At 40.7% G+C, this 20,657-nt stretch overlaps 2 protein-coding genes across 2 annotated transcripts; one reads left to right on the forward strand and one right to left on the reverse strand.

Moving 5' to 3' along the window:
- Nucleotides 1-417: 417 nt before the first annotated feature.
- Nucleotides 418-16,472, forward strand: usf2 (upstream transcription factor 2, c-fos interacting). The gene is given in 12 exon segments (XM_055875990.1): nucleotides 418-455; nucleotides 4,753-4,759; nucleotides 6,561-6,594; nucleotides 6,707-6,809; nucleotides 6,990-7,117; nucleotides 7,194-7,355; nucleotides 11,799-11,882; nucleotides 12,138-12,186; nucleotides 12,833-12,856; nucleotides 12,858-12,886; nucleotides 14,035-14,129; nucleotides 14,360-16,472. Coding segments are annotated over 12 exon segments (972 nt in total). The 3' UTR covers nucleotides 14,579-16,472.
- Nucleotides 16,473-17,499: 1,027 nt separating this feature from the next.
- Nucleotides 17,500-18,417, reverse strand: LOC129819602 (free fatty acid receptor 3-like). Its single transcript, XM_055875991.1, has one exon. The coding sequence runs from the start codon at nucleotides 18,412-18,414 to the stop codon at nucleotides 17,500-17,502; it is 915 nt and encodes a 304-aa protein (XP_055731966.1). The 5' UTR covers nucleotides 18,415-18,417.
- Between the last annotated feature and the right edge of the window lie 2,240 nt (nucleotides 18,418-20,657).

Consider the following 20,657-nt stretch of genomic DNA (forward strand, 5'->3'; position numbering starts at 1 on the left):
CATGTTCCTGATTGAGTCTGTAATACCAACATGTTTCAAGCAGACCACCATAGTCCCTGTGCCCAAGAACACTAAGGCAACCTGCCTAAATGACTACAGACATGAAGTGCTTTGAAAGGCCGGTAATGGCTCACATCAACACCATTATCCCAGAAACCCTAGACCCACTCCTATTTGCATACCACCAAAACAGATCCACAGATGATGCAATCTCTATTGCACTCCACACTGCCCTTTCCCACCTGGACAAAAGGAACACCTACGTGAGAATGCTATTCATTGACTATAGCTCAGAGTTCAACACCATAGTACCCTCAAAGCGCATCACTAAGCTAAGGATCCTGGGACTCGAGTGATCAGTACTTCCATCTCCGCATTTCAGTGTCGCTGAATATCATATTTTAAACTGTAACCTTCATGGATATGCTTGAACAGAGTTTAGACAGCTCTAAGAGGTAAGAAAACACGTCCTATGCTCACCGCTCGTAATATCTTCCCAAGCCTAGGCACCATCTTCCTTTGCAACACATTAGCGCCACCTATATTAATTTATTTTCAGTAATATATTTCGTTATTGGTTACATGAAACTGGCTATATTTTGCCCACACTTGCATAATGTATTATATTTATTTACAACGATTCCATTCTGATATCATTATGCAATATTCCACTATGGGTTTGATGATGATGATAATAATAATAATAATAATAATTGAAAGCTTTTCTGAACAGCACTGTTTTGAGCTGTGCCTTAAAAAAAGACTGCAGCCATAAGTGTTTTAGACTTTGAAGGATTACGGTGGGCGTTACCAATTTGTCAATGTTTTGGAGGGAAAGTTGAAAGTTTAGTGTTGACCTGCTGATGCATGCAAGTTGCATTGTCTGATTACCCCAAAATTAAGTTAGTATACATTTTACTCAATCAACTTTAGCAGACTAGTATGCCACATTCTCTTCCGCAAACAACACCAGGGGGCACTCTTGCTACTTATATCAGTGTACAGTACACAGTCGATTATAGTCCAGCGGATAGATGAAATAATTGTTACATTTTAGGATACAAGTATCAAACTTGGTACACTAATACTAGATACATTAAGGAACATTTTAAATATTGCAAGCAGTCTGGGAAGCCTATCAGTCAATCCAGATTTCCTGTTAGGGTAAAATCATTTCAAACAATATAACATTACAAAGTCATTGTTATAAACCCACTAAATAAACCCCACTGATAATATAGACAATATTTCTGATAACAAAATACTCTTAAGACTTTCATGGGGGTCACATTGAGGTCATTTTGACCATAGTCCAGCAGCTACAGGAAAAAATGTTGGACTTTGTAATAGAGCCACCAAATTTCACACACAGCTAGGGCATGTCTAAATAAGTAATTTTGGCTAAATTGCCAGCACAGATTTTGTCCGTTAGCCCCCTGGCGGTCATTTCCAATATGGTCGCTGAAAAATAGACTAAGAAGTTGGATTTGTGTGTGGTTCTGCAACAAATGAGACAAAGTACCACAGTACACACACCCATAAAACCTAGCGGTCAAACAGGGAAATGGTTCTAGGGGTGTCCCCAATAAAAAATATAAAAAGTCTTGGTCAACCTAGGGTCTTCTGTTCTTTCGACCAATTGCTTGGTTTAAATTTGGCTGCTGGCCTTCGCTCCTGCTGTTAAGTTTCCAAATAGCCTACACCAGGGGTCAACAACATTTTCCATTTTATCTTACCATTTCTTGTTATGATTTTTATATGCACATTTTCATGGAACAGTTTCATTTCATTTATAATAAAGTCTTTATTTCAAAAGCATTATGTAGTTAATCAAAATTGTAAAAGTAATTTATATTGTCAACTATGTAAAAATAGCCTACATAAAGTCAACAAATAAAAACATTGCAGCCTGCAGATAGAAAATATCCTGATAAAAATAAATATCCTACCAACAAACCGTAAACGTTGTATGAACAATTATCTTGGGTCTGGCCTGAATTTGCACTAGCAAACTTGAAACATTGTATAAAATGTATAAAATATTCTGGGCCCTCAGATTTTCCTGGTCCGGCGAGCTCCGGACAGACATAACTGTAGGCTATTTGTGCAAGAAGTAATCAAATAGGCCTATTTTATGACGTTTCCACCGGATCAGAGTGTTGTGACGTTACTATCATTAATGTGATGACTGCTATTTATCGAATAATTACCTACTACATTGAATTATTACTCGATTAATCATGTAACAATTAACTCATTAAGAATTTGGGGCACCATAGCAGTTCTTTAACAAGTTACTATCTCCAGACTTAAGGTCTAGAGATAATATAAATATCTCTTACAACAGTAACAGTCAATTATTAGTTATTACCTCAGTCTCATTCTGAACATCGTTGACTTGGTAAATCTGCACAAACCCTTACCTAAGTGATGAATCAGCGAGACACAAATTGGCTTAATTATCTATTTACTAACTAAATAATAACACAGAAATACAAACACACACACAGTATAGGTTATTGATTACTAACATAATGCAATGAAAACAGTCCCTAGTGGACTAACCCGATATGACTGCTTGTTACATAATGGAAAGGGGGTGGGAAAGATAAAGAGCGGGAGAGACAAAGAGAGTGGACTTATCGTACATACATTTGGAAACTACGCTCACCGTAAATATGAATATTTAGCACCCTAACAACCGCTCATTCGGATTAGAAATGCAACATATTTACGCTTAGATGTTTTCTCTGTCGCCTCTCTGTTGAAACCACTCTGTCCGTCTATGGGGAGTAGATCGATGTAAGTCTCTGGTTGTCCACCAGAGGTCACAATGTCCTTCTCAGTTGTAGACTTCATTAGTTCTGGAGTGTTTTTAGGATGGATCCTTCAGGTGTACCACACGGTGGTGAGAGGGAACTGTTCTTCCCTCCCGTCTTTGGTCAATTGTCCTAGACTACTTTACACACCAGCTACAGACTGTGAATGTTTGGTCTAGTCTTCACCTTCGTCACTCGTCGAGAATTTCAGAGCGTCTTACCATTTTCTGGTCTTGTAGTTTTAACCATTTCAACATGTGGACCATGTACTCGCGTTCAATGTATGAAATAGTAAAAATAAAGAAAAACCCTTGAATGAGTAGATGTGTCCAAACTTTGACTGGTACCGTATAGGTTTTAGACTGCTCAATAAAATAAATATTGGTTGACTTATCAGCCTATTGACCAGTCAATTAAATGGGGTCAGCCCTAAATAGTTCCAATAGTTTTTCCACCATTCATTATTCCCATAGGGGATTTTAGGCTTCCCCTACCGTGACATTTTGATAACTGTGTAAATATCAACCAAGGTGACTTTTATCAATATATTTTCCTGTATTTACCCCCCCCCCCCCCCTAAAAAAAAAAACGCAATGCCAATTAGCTACTAATGTGGCTATCATATAGAAAATCAAAACGCCATGATGATCTGGATGAGACTGCCAAATCGAGGCAAAGGTAAGAATAACTGGATTAACTATCTAATGTGAACTACATTTAGTAATCAATAAATTGGCTCTATTTCCTTAAATGTACAATTCTGTGAACTGCCTTGGGCAAGATGCAAATTTACACAATACCTGTTTGCAAAGGTGTCAGCTAAAGATGACGTGCAGGAATTTGTAGTCTTGCATGATGTCTACTTTGGTGCTAATTAGCATTTTCAAATATGAGAGTAAATAGAGCCAAATATATTGATATAACTCACTATGTCCAAAAGAGATCTACACAGTTATCAAAACACATCCCTTATTTAAGTGTTTCTAAAATCCCATATGGGAAAAATGAATGGTGGAAAAACCATTTCACCGCTAGGTTTTATGGGTATTATGACACGTCCATTGTGGGGCTTTATAAGCAAGTTGCATAACATAAAAGGTAAAGGTGATAAGGATGAATCTATCAAACCATTAAATCACAAATAAGGAAATTACATGACATCTTAACATTATGACTTAACAAAAACAAAATTATGAGCCTATCAAGGCAGTCCTGATAATTAGTGACAAGTGTGTGACATTTAGAGAGAGTCAACAGGTGAAATCAGCATGGTTAATCAAATTCATCTCAGTAGTATGGTGCTCCACTCTGAGGGCTTTTGTACAGGTGCCAACCAGCTGTATAGGGCCGTATTGGACACGATTCACATGGCCATATCTCCATAAATAATTGGTACATACAGCCCAATGATGTCTTAAATATTTGAGGGGGTCTGGAGAACAATAAAATGGCCCAAAGATGCCATTTACATATCATATCAAATCAAATCAAGTTTATTTTATATAGCCCTTCGTACATCAGCTAATATCTCGAAGTGCTGTACAGAAACCCAGCCTAAAACCCCAAACAGCAAGCAATGCAGGTGTAGAAGCACGGTGGCTGGGAAAAACTCCCTAGAAAGGCCAAAACCTAGGAAGAAACCTAGAGAGGAACCAGGCTATGAGGGGTGGCCAGTCCTCTTCTGGCTGTGCCGGGTGGAGATTATAACAGAACATGGCCAAGATGTTCAAAATGTTCATAAATGACCAGCATGGTCAAATAATAATCAGGAATAAATGTCAGTTGGCTTTTCATAGCCGATCATTAAGAGTTGAAAACAGCAGGTCTGGGACAGGTAGCACGTCCGGTGGACAGGTCAGGGTTCCATAACCGCAGGCAGAACAGTTGAAACTGGAACAGCAGCAAGGCCAGGTGGACTGGGGACAGCAAGGAGTCATCATGCCCGGTCGTCCTGACGCATGGTCCTAGGGCTCAGGTCCTCCGAGAGAGAGAAAGAAAGAGAGAAGGAGAGAATTAGAGAGAGCATACTTAAATTCACACAGGACACTGGATAAGACAGGAGAAGATTGTATATTCTATTTATGGTTGTCCGCACATTTCCCTTAAAATCATAGTAGAAAAGTGGTGAAAACGTGTGCCAACTTACTACTGTTGAAAACGTGTTCCAACTTATTACTGTTTGTACATTGTTTCATAGCTAGTTCCAATAGTTTACGTGTAAACACTAAAAGCTAATATGGGTGTTCCCTGAAATCTACTGATTGCAATGATATATAATGATATTCTGTTTTATGTCAATTTTAAGACAAATTACAGAAAACCTGTGTACACACGTAACTTTTTATGTAAAATCCCATTGTAAATGTACACTACATGAATGTACACTAAAAGTATGTGAACACCTGCGCGTCGAACATCTCATTCCAAACTGTTGATCCCCTCCTTTGCTGCTATAACAGCCTCCAATCTTCTGGGAAGGCTTGTTACTAGATGTTGGAACATTGCTGAAGGGACTTGTTCAGCCACAAGCATTAGTGAGTTTGCGCACTGATGTTGGCTATCAGGCCTGGCTTGCAGTCAGCCTCCAATTCATCCCAAAGGTGTTCAATGGGGTTGAGGTCAGGGCTCTGTGCAGTACAGGGAAGTTCTTCCACACCATTTCTGTATGGACCTCGCTTTGTGCACGGGGGCATTGTCATGCTGAAACAGTAAAGGGCCTTCCCCAAATTGTTGCCACAAAATTGGAAGCACAGAATCACCTAGAATGTCATTGTATGCTGTAGCGCTAAGATTTCCCTTCACTGGTACTAAGGGAGCGAGGACAGGCGATCTTTACGCGCTACACGCTGCAGCACTAAGCAGTCCAGTTCTCTAGACTTGTGTGGACTACCACTTTGCGACTGAGCCATTGTTGCTCCTAGACGTTTCCACTTCACAATAACAGCACTTACAGTTGACCAGGGCAGCTCTAGCAGGGCAGAAATTTGATGAACTGACTTGTTGGAAAGGTGGCATCCTATGACGGTGGCATGTTGAAAGTCACTGAGCTCTTCAGTACATGCTATTCTACTGCCAATGTTTGTCTAATGAGATGGCATGGCTGTGTGTTTGATTGTATAAACCTGTCAGAAACAGGTGTGGCTAAAATAGCAGAATCCACTATTTTGAAGGGGTGTCCCCATACCTTTGGCCATGTAGTGTATTATATCCAGCTGGTTGGTGGCCATAGCTGTCCATATTGGAAATGTCTGCCATGGGTGTAATGGACAAAATCTGTGATGGCTCTAGCCAAAAATATTTCACATTTTTCCCGTAGCCGCTGGACTATGATCAAAATGACCTCAATATAACCCCCATGAAAGTCTTACAAGTATTCTATGATCAGAATGATTGTTTATATTATCTGTGGAGTTTATTTAGTGGGTAGATAACATAAAATTATTTTGATATTGCTTGGAATGATTTTACCGTATATTTTTTTTAAATAACAGGAAATCCGAATGGCAGCCATTTTATTAAATGGCCACCCTGGTTGACTGACATGCTTCACAGACTGCCTCCAATCTTTAAAATGTTCCTTAAGGTATCTGGTATTAGTGTACCAAGTTTGACACTTGTATCATGAACGATCTCGTGTAAATTTGGTTCTTATCCCTTGGAGTGTTATTAATTAGCCTATAGTACACAGCTGTTTTAATTGAATATGAGTGTTTTAAAAGAACTCCATTATCCCTTCATTAGTCACGGGAAGCAGAGGAGGTTCTCCAATTGGAAAGTAGGTATCGGGTGTGCCATTTCCTCCGTTCAAATTCTGGAATTTTCAAATGTGTTTTTGTGAGAGAGATTGTGAAAGTGTGGGTTCTAACGTGCTGGTGTGTTTTTTTCAGAGGGTGTGGTGATGAAGGAGCAGACTGCAGTTACCATACAGAGTGTACAGCAGGCCGAAGCTTTTGCGGATCATAATGTTCAATACCAGTTCCGCACTGAGGACAGGTGAGCTCAATCAATGACCCAGGCAATTTTGTCTATATTCTTTCTGATTGTATATTCTATTTATGGTTGTCCGCACCATTTCACCAGGTCAAATTCCTGGTACATGTAAATGTACTTGGATTCTGATTCTATATGAAATGTTTGGCATATTCATGTCCTGACCACCTCCCCTTGACTTTCTTCACTCCAGTTGACCTATCATGTGGTCTAGGTTACAGATGACCAGCTAGAGGCAGCAGGCGACGGGACTGGGGCAGTCAGTGTGGTCTCCACTGCTGCATTTACTGGAGCACAGCAAGCAGTAGCACATATGTGTGTGTGTGCACGCATGGCGTACACACTATAATTCTAGGGAAGTATTGATGTTTAATTTATCTCTCTCCTCTCTTGTCATTCAGAACCCCTTCAGTAATGGGGGTAGTCCTGCGGAGGAGATGGTGGGAGAGGAGATGCGTTTTGCCTATTTCTCTGCTGACACAGTCAGAGATGAGGCAGCCAAAGCCGTGTCGGTGCAGGCTGACCCAACATTTACACAGGCCGGAGGTGAGTGGCTTTCTCGCTCGTCATTATTCACAATTCATTCAGGACTATCTGTAATCATGGTAGCATCCAGATTAATGTAGAAGTGTTTAAAATCATATTATATTGTTGTTTACAATAAAAGTGACTCCAAAATGACACAATACATTATTTACCATTCATTTCTATTGGACACAAAATTATCTGGAACACAACCAAAACAAACAGCAAATGCATCCAACACGTTTGTAGAGTCACAATCTTGATGTAATCATTGCGTGCTAGGAATATGGGACCAAATACAAAACGTTTGACTACTTTAATACACATATACAGTAAGTGAATTTGTCCCACTACTTTTCATCCCCTAAAATGGGGGGACTATGTACAAAAAGTGCTGTAATTTCTAAATGGTTTACCCGATATGTATGAAAATACCCTCAAATGAAAGCTGACCTCATAGTCATTGTATCATTTGAAATCCAAAGTGCTTGAGTACAGAGCCAAAACAACAAAAATGTGTCACTGTCACAATAACTACAGAGGTCACTCTTTATTATTATTATATATATATATATATATATATATATATATATATATATATATATATATATATATATATATATATATATATATATATATATATATATATATATATATATTCAAATTCAGTTTTTAACCCCGTCTTCTAAGGGACCTTTGTTCTAATCAGTTTTGACCTAGTATCTAGGTGTGGCAGTATTTAGTCTGTAAATAGCATGTGAAGGTTAATGTGTGTAAACATGTATGGGCATAACCATAAATACTGTAGTTCAGTGCCTCCGCCTAATAAGTAATGTACCCCTAAAGACATGTATTTACTTACTAGTAAGATGCCCAGACAGTGAAAAGAAAGAAATGGATATCCCTTGAACTATGATAAAGAATGTTCACAACAAACAAGATGTAAAGTTATTAATTATTATAAAAATCAAGACGTACCAATTCAGTTTTAATCAAAAACTAACAATTATCAACACATTTCAGTGACATCTATGTACTTTTAATTAATAAGGACCTGGTACCAGGTTTTAATACCTAAGAGCACTCATATAAACAGTAGGGATACCCTTTAAACCACATATGTCAGAGTCAAGGCCCGCGGGCCACATCCGGCCCGCGAGAAGGTTTTTTACGGCCCCTGGGATGATCTTGATTTATTATTAGAACCGGCCCGCAGACCGCAGCAAGCCGGCAGCCCGCAGATCTTTTACACGCACCAATACTACATTTCCCACAATGCAACGGTGACGCACCGAGCAGTAGGCTGCTTCATTTCAATATTTATTGGCACAGCAGTCGTCAGCATCACAGTAAAATTAACTTTCAGATACCCATCAAAAATGGCAAAACGGAAGGTGGACACTGAGAACCGGGGGTTTCAAACAAGGTGGGAGTCGGAGTATATGTTCACGGAGGTAGCTGGAAAACCTGTGTGTCTTCTGTGTGGAGAAAGTGTGGCGGTACTGAAAGAGTATAATCTGAGACGACATTATGAAACGAAACACGCGGACAAAAACAAGAATATGGACATGGAACAAAGGCTACAAAAGGCAGAGGAATTAAAACGAGGCCTCAAATCTCGACAGGCTCTGTTCAAAAAAGCCAAATCACAAGGCCAGGCTGCTGTCAAGGCCAGTTTTATTTTGGCAGAAGAGATCGCTAAATCAGCCCGGCCATTTACGGAGGGGGATTTCATCAAAAACTGCATGATTAAAGTTTGTGACGAAGTTTGCCCAGAAAAAAGGCAACTCTTTTTAAATGTGAGTCTGAGCAGAAACACCATTGCCGAGAGAGTAGACCAGTTGTCCATCAATCTAAAAGAGCAGCTTGTGAAAAAGGGAAAAGATTTCATTGCATATTCCTTGGCTGTGGATGAGAGCACCGACATTTCTGACATTGCCCAGTTGTCAATTTTCATCCGCGGAGTGGACTCCAGCCTAAGCGTGACAGAGGAGTTTTTGGCTTTACGTCCTATGCATGGCACAACTACGGGGCATGATTTGTATGAAGAGGTGTCAAGATGTGTAAATGAGATGGAGCTGCCTTGGGAAAAACTCGTGGGTTTGACAACCGACGGAGCACCTGCGATGTGTGGACACAGGAGCGGACTGGTGGCGAAGATACGGGAAAAGATGCAAGAGGAAAACGCGACAGGTGAGCTGACAGCTTATCATTGTATCATACACCAGGAAGCGTTGTGCGGTAAAGCCTTGAAAATGGAGCATGTAATGAGCATCATCACGCGCACAGTTAACTTTATCAGAGCCAAAGGTTTGAATCACCGCCAGTTCAAGGCATTTCTGACGGAGTTAGAAACGGAGCATGGTGATTTGCCTTATCACACAGAGGTGCGATGGCTAAGCCAGGGAAAGGTGCTTCAAAGATGTTTCGAGCTTCGTGAGGAGATTTGTCTGTTCTTGGACAGCAAAGGGAAAGACACAACACAACTCCGAGACGAAATGTTTCTGTGTGAAATGGCTTTTCTGTGTGACATTACGAGTCATCTGAATGCAATGAACTTGCAGCTGCAGGGTCGGGATCATGTCATCTCTGATATGTACAGTACAGTGAAGGCATTTAAAACCAAACTGACTCTGTGGGAGACGCAGATGCGGAAAGAAAATTTGAGCCACTTTCCCAGCTGCCAGACCATGAAAGAGAAGCTCTCTACCAGTGCATTACCGAGCGCACAGTTGGCTGATAAAATAGGTATGCTTGCCGCTGACTTTCGACGCCGATTTGCTGACTTTGAAGCACAAAAAAGCAGGTTGGAACTGCTCGGTAACCCATTTGCTGTTGACGTGGAAAGCTCACCACCAAACCTCCAAATGGAGTTGATTGACCTCCAATGCAATGATGCACTGAGGGCAAAATATGCGGCAGTGGGTGCTGCGGAGTTCGCCCGTTTCCTCCCCGACACAATGCCCCAGCTGCGCATCCAGGCTGCTCAAACGTTGTCTATGTTTGGCAGCACATACCTGTGTGAACAACTGTTTTCTTTGATGAACCTGAACAAAACATCACACAGAAGTCGACTTACTGCTGAACACCTCCACTCAATTCTGAGGATTTCCTCAGCTCAGAGCCTTACCCCGAACATTGATGAACTTGTGGAAAAGATGGGACACCACCAAGTATCACCCTCAACCTCAAACAAGTGAACATTACTGTGCAATCACATATTTAGAGTTTTTACTCAGTTCAAGTTTAAAAGTTCAAGTTTAATATTTGTTTTCACTGCATGTTACTTCTCCTTAAACAAAGTGTTGTTTTTGATTAATAGATTTTTGCACTTTATTTTATTGTATTTCAATCCAATTATATTTTAAAAATATTTCAGTTGAGTGGATGATAGAAAATTGCTATTATTGTTTTTTTCTTTGAAGTAAATTTAGCCCACTTTTGCTAAAATAGAAAATATAGGCTACTGATGGTGCCTTGAATACCGGTTTCTTTCATTTAATGTTCATGTTATGGGGATTTTTATATAAAGGAAATTTGTCTTTTGTGTCTGTTGAAAATTAAAGATTACTGACAGAGCCATAAGAAAATATTGCTTTATTTATCTGATCATATTGGAATATATTTGTTAGGTTTTCAGTAGGTTCAATTAGGTTCACTAGACTATATGCGTCATTTAAAAAATTTTCAATGAACATTCGAACAGTCCGGCCCTCGGCTTGTAGCTAAATTTTTTATTTGGCCCTCCGTGCATTTGACTTTGACACCCCTGCTTTAAACCAATCAAATAAGTAGAATACTCACGGCCCTGAATCCAGATCAACTACGCGTGACCGATGAGAAGCGTGCGAGTGCAACAACAGTCGAACTGGCCGGTGGCTGTCCCATTCAAACACAGTAAAAAAAAAAAAAAAAACTCCTCGACTAAACGGGACTGGTCCCAATGTAGCTAATTATATAGCTACAGTTATTCTCTTGTTTTACCACAACCAGTGGCTAATGCGACTCACATCACACACGAGCTCCGTCTCTCACAGCATCAAAAAGCGGAGACCATCCGATGACTGTTGAACCAGAAACAATTCCAATGCTGTCCCCACGGTGGTCAGGGATGCGGGACTAGCTAACAGTTCATCACTTTGGTTTACTCAGACCGCGTTACAACAACTTTGTAAAACAATCAAATAGCTGTCTTGCTAGCTCATGGAGTTCGAAAGGGTTGTCCTCCCATTCACTCTCTCGCGTGTCTGACTGTTGCCTGGCAATGGTCTGTCGCAAAATATGTCCCACATTCAACACAGTAATTAATACAGTCCATTAAAAAACAGCTAAAAGTTGCATTTATTTGACTGAAATTAGTTTTGAGTATTGCCTTTATCACAATAGGGCCAGAGAGGTTAAGTCACTAGTCTTTCTTGAGAATCCTATAAATCCCTGATTTGTAAGACCTCTCTCTGACACCAGGTCACTTCAATGTGATGATGAGCCCACCTGATGTGTTGCAAGCTGGCACTCCACGGACCATTGCCCCTCGCACACACACGTACAGCTTCACCTGCCACACAATTTAGTGTTCCATACACATTCATCGAACCACAATGCTCCCCCATCTATGTGGTTCGCCTCACTTTTCCCTCCCAACTCCACATTGGAATGGACTTTCCCTAGGTAAACCTTCAGGAAATGATCCCATCTGTATTTACCCTCCAATTTTGGCATGATTGGTTTGTGATTGTGTGTATCATGACATAAAAATACATTCAAATGGGAGAAAACAAAAACTGTCCCACTTACCTGCCATCCCCAGAGACCTTGGTGAAAAGTAGACTCTACAGCATGGCAGTTTAAATTGGTGAGGACTACGTTTGCTTGCATCCCCTAAAACTGCCCCCCTCCCATCTTTGTTAGACAGACGTGTGATTAATCCACTAGTCGTGATGAATCATACATCTTAGTGTCCCTGTCAGGTGAACGTGATGTATGGTATATTTAGATTTGGGTTATAGGATGAGCGAAGGAGTCCTCTTCAATGGGGCAAAGAAACGTCTCGGTAACACTTTATTTGAATAGTCTGTAGAGCATCTACAGATGGACTATCAGTAACATTTCAACTAACCCTTACCCGTATCCTAACCCTAAACTTAACCCTTACCTTCTCAAGCAGTTGCTTATCAACAGATGGTCATACTATCAACACACTATCTGGACTATCCAAATAAAGTAGGAGCAACGTCTTCAAGTAGATTGTTCCAACTGTTGTGCACAAATGTGAAGTGTTGCCATGTAAAATAAATGGTGTCTTAAATGCAGTACGAGAAATAAAGGCAAATCCTAATTGCAAAAGTACTATAGTCAATTTGTTTATCATTCTAATTTGGATTTGTGGACAATGTATTTGAATACACTGTCAATTTGTTTCTTTTTATGAGCGTAGGTTTTACAGTGGGTAACGGTGACATTAAGTTTTACCATTTATTTGTCTTAGTCTCTCTATGCAGGAAGATGGATGGCCCACGGGCACCTTGATATGAGAAGAGCACAACACAATGAAAGTAAAAAATACTTTATCTGGCAAAATGGAGACTTAAAAGTAAAAGTTCAGACTTACTATGGACATAGAGAGAAAAAGGAGGAGCCTTACTAAATGTTTTCATGTCATTTCCAAAATGATTTTGATTATATTGTGTAAGCGGAAATTGACTAGCCTCCAAATGGGAGTATGGCTCATGCTGTCCAGTGGTTGCTCAACTAAAAGTTTTTGAGATTATGCTGCGGGATTTAGAGGTCATTTGTGGTTTAGTACGGTACCCTTTGTCACTGCGTCACTGCTGCAGACTAGCGCAAGGGGGAGTTAGAGCACAGATTATGCTTACTGGAAAATACTCTTTCAAAATTAATGGAAGAAGCAAGTGGAAGGGAGGAAAAGACAGCATTCAGAGGTCAAGACAGTGCTGCTCTGAGACAAGCATGGGGACTGGTCTTGATAAATCAGTGAGATTTTTATTTTCACTGAATCACCATTTGGGTATTGGTTAGACTACAATTAGGGTGTGGAAATGTTAGGATTATTTTGCTCTTACTGTACTACTGTAGCCTACTCCCGATCGGTCACATTGTACAGTGCCATTATGGGCTATTAGCAGGACAATAGACTCTTGCCAAGGAGGGTAGGGGGAGAATTGTTTCGTCAAATGTATTTGTTAGTTAGGTTGGCTGTATCACAATTGGGAGTCCCATAGGGCGGCGCACAATTGGCCCAGGTTTGGCCGGTGTAGGCGGTTATTGTAAATAAGAATTTGTTCTTAACTGACTTGCCTAATTAAATAAAGGTCACGTTATACAGCGCCATAGTTTCCTAATGGAAACCCAGAGGGTTTTGTTTTTCTTGGAATAGAAACACCATAATATGAATCAAATTAATTAAGTTACATGTCTTAAAATCAATCCCATATACTATGTTCTTACAAAAAAAACTTTTAAATTCCCTAGTACAGCCAATATTGAAGACTGCCAAATGCTTCTCAAAGATGCCCTCTGGTGGTCGAACTAACTCGCATTAATGGCAACAATGGCTGACAATTAAATAACGTGCCTTAGAATTCTGCGGCGGCCCGCAAGGTGTGCTGCAGTATGACGCAACTTTTACAGGAAGAACCACTGTAGCTTTAACAACTAAGCTATGGGATTCTTGTATTTGCAGTGGAGAGGCGGAGAAAAGACAAGATTAACAGCCGGATCATCACTCTCTCAAAGATCATCCTAGACTGCAACATAGACAGTACTAAGACTGGAGCAGTAAGTGTGGTCAATTATATCATTTAAGACATTTACAGACTTTAAGGGATGGTTTCCTGGACACAAATTAAGCCTAGTCCTGGACTAGAAAGCATGCTCAATCGAAACACTCCATTGAAATAGGATTTTAGTTCAGATGAATCTGTGTCCGAGAAACTCACCCACAATGGCAGATTGTGCAAAATCATGTTTTCTTACAATTTAAGTAATGTGCAACCTCTTCTCTCTAGAAGAAAGGAGGGATCTTGTCGAAAGTGTGTGACTACTTCTGGGAGCTGAGACAGAATAACCAACGACTGCAGGACCACTTCAAAGAGATGTTGAGAGTTCAGGCGGACAACCAGCTACTCACACAACAGGTATACAACGTATACAGTGCATTCGGAAAGTATTCAGACTTTTTCCACATTTTGTTACGTTACAACCTTATTCTAAAATGGATTAAATAAAAAATTGTCCTCATCAATTTACACACAATGCCCCATAATAAAAAAGCCTTTATTTGTGCTAATTTATAAAAAATTAAAAAGTAATACCTTATTTACATAAGTATTCAGACCCTTTGCTATGAGAATGGAAATTGAGCTCCGGTGCATCCTGTTTCCATTGATCATCCATGAGATGTTTCTACAACTTGGAGTCCACCTGTGGAAAATTCAATTGATTGGACATGATTAAGGCAGGCACACATCTGTCTATATAAGGTCCCAAAGTTGTCAGAGCAAAAACCAAGCCAAGAGGTTGAAGGAATTGTCCATAGAGCTCCGAGACAGGATTGTGTCGAGGCACATATCTGGGGAAGGGTAACAAAAAATGTCTGCAGCATTGAAGGTCCCCAAGAAAACAGTGGCCTCCATCATTTTTAAATAGAAGTTAGGAACCACCAAGACTCTTCCTAGAGCTGGCCACCCGGCAAAACTGAGAAAACGGGGGAGAAGGGCCTTGGTCAGGGAGGTGACCAAGAACCCGATGGTCACTCTGACAGAGCTCCAGAGTTCCTTTGTGGAGATGGAAGAACCTTCCAGAAAGACAAACATCTCTGCAGCACTCCACCAATCAGGCCTTTAGTGGCCAGACAGAAGACACTCCTCAGTAAAATGCACACGAAAGCCCACTTGGAATTTTCCAAAAGACACCTAAAGGACTCTCAGAACATGAGATACAAGATTCTCTGGTCTGATTAAACCAAGATTGAACTATTTGGCCTTAATGCTAAGCGTCACGTCTGGAGGAAACCAGGCACGGGGAAGCGTGGTGGCAGCATCATGCTGTGTGGAAGTTTTTCAGCAGCAGAGACTGGGTGACTAGTCAGGATCGAGGGGAAGATGAATGGAGCAAAGTACAGAGAGATCCTTGATGAAACCCTGCTACAGAGCGCGCAGGACCACAGACTGGGGCGAAGGTTTACCTTCCAACAGGACAACGACCCTAAGCACACAGCCAAGACAACGCAGGAGGGGCTTCGGGACAAGTCTCTGAATGTACTTGAGTGGCACAGCCAGAGCCTTGACTTGATGTCACTTGTTAAATCCACTTCAATCGGTGTAGATGAAGGGGAGGACACTGGTTAAAGAATATTTTTTAAAGCTTTCAGACAATTGAGACATGGATTGTGTATTTGTGCCATTCAGAGGGTGAATGAGCAAGACAAAACATGTAAGTGCCTTTGAACAGGATATGGTAGTAGTTGCCAGGCGCATCAGTTTGTGTCAAGAACTGCAATGCTGCTGTGTTTTTCTCGCTCAACAGTTTCCCATGTGTATCAAGAATGGTCCACCAACCAAAGGACATCCAGCCAACTTGACACAACTGTGAGAAGCATTTGCGTCAACATGGGTCTGCATCCCTGTGGAACACTTTTGACACCTTGTAGAGTCCATGCCGTGATGAATTGAGGCTGTTCTGAGGGGGGTTGCAACTCAATACTTGGAAGGTGTTCCTAATGTTTGGTATATTCAGTGTAGTTGCTGTGTAATTTGGAGCTTGTAGCTGATTTGTCTTGTATTGCCAATAGGGCTGTCCCTGACTGAAAATAATCTTTGTTGACCGACTCAAGGAGCCCGAGATCAATATAACCAGAAGAAGTCTTAGGCTACAAATGTGCCGTCTGCAAAAAAATCTGGCGAATACACAGTTAAATGAAAGGGGATGTTTGGCATTATATGTTAACAGTAATAAACATACAATTAAGGAAATCACATTTGTTCTAAAATATAAGTTATTAGTGTTGCACCATTGTTCGTACATAATACTACCATGTAGAATTTCAGTAGCACATCAGTGTAGGTTTGTGGGAGGTGCTATAGGAGGACAGGCTCATTGTAGTGGCTGGAATGGAATAAATGGAACGGTATCAAACACAAACATATGGAAACCACATTTTTGACTCTGTTCCATTTTTTCCATTCCGGCCACTACAATGAGCCTGTCCTCCTATAGCTCCTCCCACAAACCTCCACTGTACCACATATATGTCTTAGAGTGATGGACTGTGCCATCCCTGCGGCCTCCGTAATGGATTAGTCCACTGAGACAGGCACGAAACAGGCGGGTGTCTCGTGTGGCATAAAACAAAAAAATTGAGCCCTCAACTAAAAAAAAACTAAAAAATCTCTGTCGAACAACAGCCTATCGACCAAACAACTGACCAGTCGACTGACAATTAGGGCTGACCCCATTTAATCTGCCTTGTCAAACAAGGCACTCATTTATTTCCCTCTGAATTCAATCCCATTGAATCTATAATGTTACTGAGTGTACAATTTGTAAACTAATAACGACCATAACTAGTTCACAGGACACTATAAAGAGCAGTTCTCTGTATCAAGAGCGGCATAAAGGCACAAATTTCTAGCAACGGAAAGACAAGCATGAGACGCTGTGACTCAGCGCTGTATAATCTCCCCATGTTTGCACATCCTGCTTTACACGCTTGTTAAACAAAATTAACTCAAAATTGGACCTCTTTCACACCCACCTCTGTGCTCTTACAGCTTCTGGTTCTAATTGATTTATTCCAAGCCCCATAAAACAAGTATATTTTTTATTGGATGTTACCTACTGGTTAGAGCACATGTCCTGTAATATAAACAATTTAATACGGGTGATCGATTTATTCATGATTTTTTAAATTAAATATAAATATGGTTTGTGGAGGTGTGGGTAATGGTTACACCTTTAGGGAACGTAATTTATGATAGGTAGGAATTAAATTATCTTTGCCAACAGTTACATAACAGAATATACCTAATACATATAATATACATAATTGCACTGAACATACATAAATCTCCATGCATGACTAATTGGAACATAAACACTCAAGGGGGAATGTTTTTCTGTATTTATCAGTCTTAGAGGCTGACCCCTATCAGACTTGACCCCTCTCACACTTTAAAATGTGTAGTGTAGCCATGAAGCTCCTGAAGCAGTGACTGAGCATGCTCCTGACAGCCACCGAGGAGAAGTAGAAGATGATGGGGTCCAGGCAGGCGTTGAGGGTACTGGAGAGCAATGCTACATCCCTCCAACTCTCGCTGTCTTTCCGAACGAACCCCACCACGTGGGATACGTTGTAGGGCCCAAAGCAGAGGGCAAACACCAACAGGGTGCCCAGTGCCAGCCCAATGGCCCGCAGGCGCCGCCGCCGCCCGATATTGGGCAGCCGAGACAGGATACGGATGAAGTTGACATAGCAGAAGGTGCAGACCAGGAAGGGGACGCAGAAGAGGACCAGGAATAGCTCCAGACGCACTGGGAGAAGGATGCTGAGCTGGTCTTTGGTGAAGTTCAGGTAGCACGTTGTCGGGGGATCGTCCATATTGGTCCCATTGCTATATATCCAGTGGGAGCAGGGCACAATGTACACGACGCTAAGGTTGAGTGATGACACCACCCAACATATGATGCTGGCCACCACAGCATAGCGTGGCCTGTGACACAGGGCGTATCTGATAGGGAAGGCCACACCAAGGTAGCGCTCCACACTCACCGCGGTCAGGAGGAGGGTGCTGTTGTAGATGGTGGAGTAGAACAGGAAACCAGTGACTGGACACAAGAAGAAGGGGAGGTTCCAGTTCATGTCATCAACAGCCTCCTTCATCTTGAAAGGCAGGAAAGCGAGAAAGATGAGGTCAGAGATGGTCAGGTTGAGTAGCAGGATGTCGATGGGGGCAGGTTTGCGGCGCACCTTTTGGCAAAAGGTGCAGAATGCTAGGATGTTGGCAGGTACCCCGATCAGGAAGGTGGCAATGTAAACAGACAGCAACAGATGAGTGATCGGCATGGCGATTAGCCTACTTCATCAGTCACAGACACTTGGAGACTCACGACACAACTGGAAAGAGAAAAGGGTGTGTTGGAATGTGTAACATCACTTGTGGGGCTGTTGCTGCAATACAGTGCCTTTTTCCACATTTTGCTGTGTTACTGCCTGAATTTAAAATTGATTAAATTGATATTTTGGTCACTGGCCTACACACAATACCCCATAATGTCAAATGTCGACATTTTAACAAATTCATAAAAAATTAAAAGCTGAAATGTCTTGAGTTAATTATTCAACACCTTTGTTACGGCAAGCCTAAATAAGTCCAGGAGTAAAAATGTGCTTATCAAGTTGCATAATAAGTTGCATGGACTCACTCTGTGTGCAATAATAGTGTTTAACATGATTTTTTAATGACTACCTCATCTTTGTACCCCACACTTACACTTTCTCCACAATACTAACCTAATTGACAGAGTGAAGAGAAGGAAGCCTATAGAGGATACAAATATTCCAAATCATGCATCCTGTTTGCAAATTCACTTTTGTCCTGAATACAAAGTGTTATGTTTGGGGCAAATCCAATAGAACACATTACTTAGAACCACTCTACATATTTTCAAGCAGAGTGGTGACTGCATCATGTTATGGGTATGCTGGTAATTGTTAAGGACTGGGGAGTTTTTCAGGATAATAAATACATGAAATGGAGCTAAGTACAAGCAAAGTCCTTGAGAAAAACCTGGTTCAATTTGCTTTCCACCAGACACTGGGAGATTAATTCACCTTTCAGAGGACAATTACCTAAAACTCAAGGCCAAATCTATACTGGAGTTGCTTACCAAGAAGACAGTGAATGTTCCTGAGTGGCCGAATTACAGTTGTGACAAATCTGCATTAAAATCTATGGCAAGACTTGAAAATGGTTGTCTAGGAATGATCAACAACCAATTTGAAGAATTTTGAAAAGAATAATAGGCAAATATTGTACAATCCAGGTGTGCAAAGCTCTTAGATATTTACCCAGAAAAACTCCCAGCTGTAATCGTTACCAAAGGGGATTTTAACACGTATTAACTCAGGGGTAAGAAAACTTATGTAAATGAGATATTTCTGTATTTTATTTTCAATACATTTTCACTTTGTCATTATGGGGTATTGTGTGTAGATGGGTGAGAACAAAAAAAATAGTTATTCCAACAAAATGTGGATTAAGTCAAGGGATATGTATACTTTATGAAGGCACTGTGTGTTACCGAAAAGGTGTTCCATAAAAATATCTCATGAGATGTCCCACGAGATACTAACTTTCCAGCATTATCTGTTAGCAGTAGGAAACACTACACGTCAGCCATCTTTTTGTCTGCTTTTGTGTTTTGATTTTATTTGATTGTTCACCTGTATAAAACATAAGCCTCAACTTTGGGGTTATTTATAAAACGTTAGTTACTGTTAAATGTATCACCTGTGTTCTGAATAATTCAGAATTTACTTAGAATGTTAACACGATATACATTAAAAGAGTGAATAGATGCTATTCAATATTCATTTCATAGGGGGTAAAAGTAGATGATACATTCTGTTGTGGTAAAGTTTTATGAATAACCCATCTTTTTTTACTGATACCTCATTCATACTGTAACTAATGTGAGAGGAAAAGTAAGTGTCAGTTTTCGAATGACAAACTCACCTCCATGGATCTTGAAAATCTGTATCCTCATGATCACGATGTCATCCGACTGGATCCTCAAATGTACTGGCAGCACAGTGTCTGCCGGATGCTGATTGTCAGATCAAATCAGAACACTCCTCCCTCACTGCATTACCCACTGACAAGTGTCTGTGATGTGATATGGTGCGCAAATTTAATAAACTCCTGTCGCAATCTTTGTTCCCAAAGCTCTCCAAACATTGTCTCTCAGCAACCCTTGAATGTTCAATGTAAGGTATCTCAGATATATTTACATGGAAATGTGTTGCAATCACATTAGGATCAGTGTAAAATAACATGGCAGATAGTTGGTCAGCAATGAAATCATTGGGCTTTGATTGTGAAAATATGAGATATTGAAATAATCTGGGAATAATCAGATGCTTCTGCCCACCAGACGGCAGAGTCAATCACATTTACACTGCACTCACTTTACAGGCTCATAAATGACTGAAGCCGCCGTCACATGTCAATGTTTGTTTTCAACTAGTGATAATAGAGTTGTTACATAATGATATTGGTAAGTCTTAATAAGGAGTTTTTTGGCACC

This window comes from Salvelinus fontinalis, chromosome 22, assembly GCF_029448725.1.
Source record: "Salvelinus fontinalis isolate EN_2023a chromosome 22, ASM2944872v1, whole genome shotgun sequence".
In the NCBI taxonomy this organism is placed as follows: domain Eukaryota; kingdom Metazoa; phylum Chordata; class Actinopteri; order Salmoniformes; family Salmonidae; genus Salvelinus; species Salvelinus fontinalis.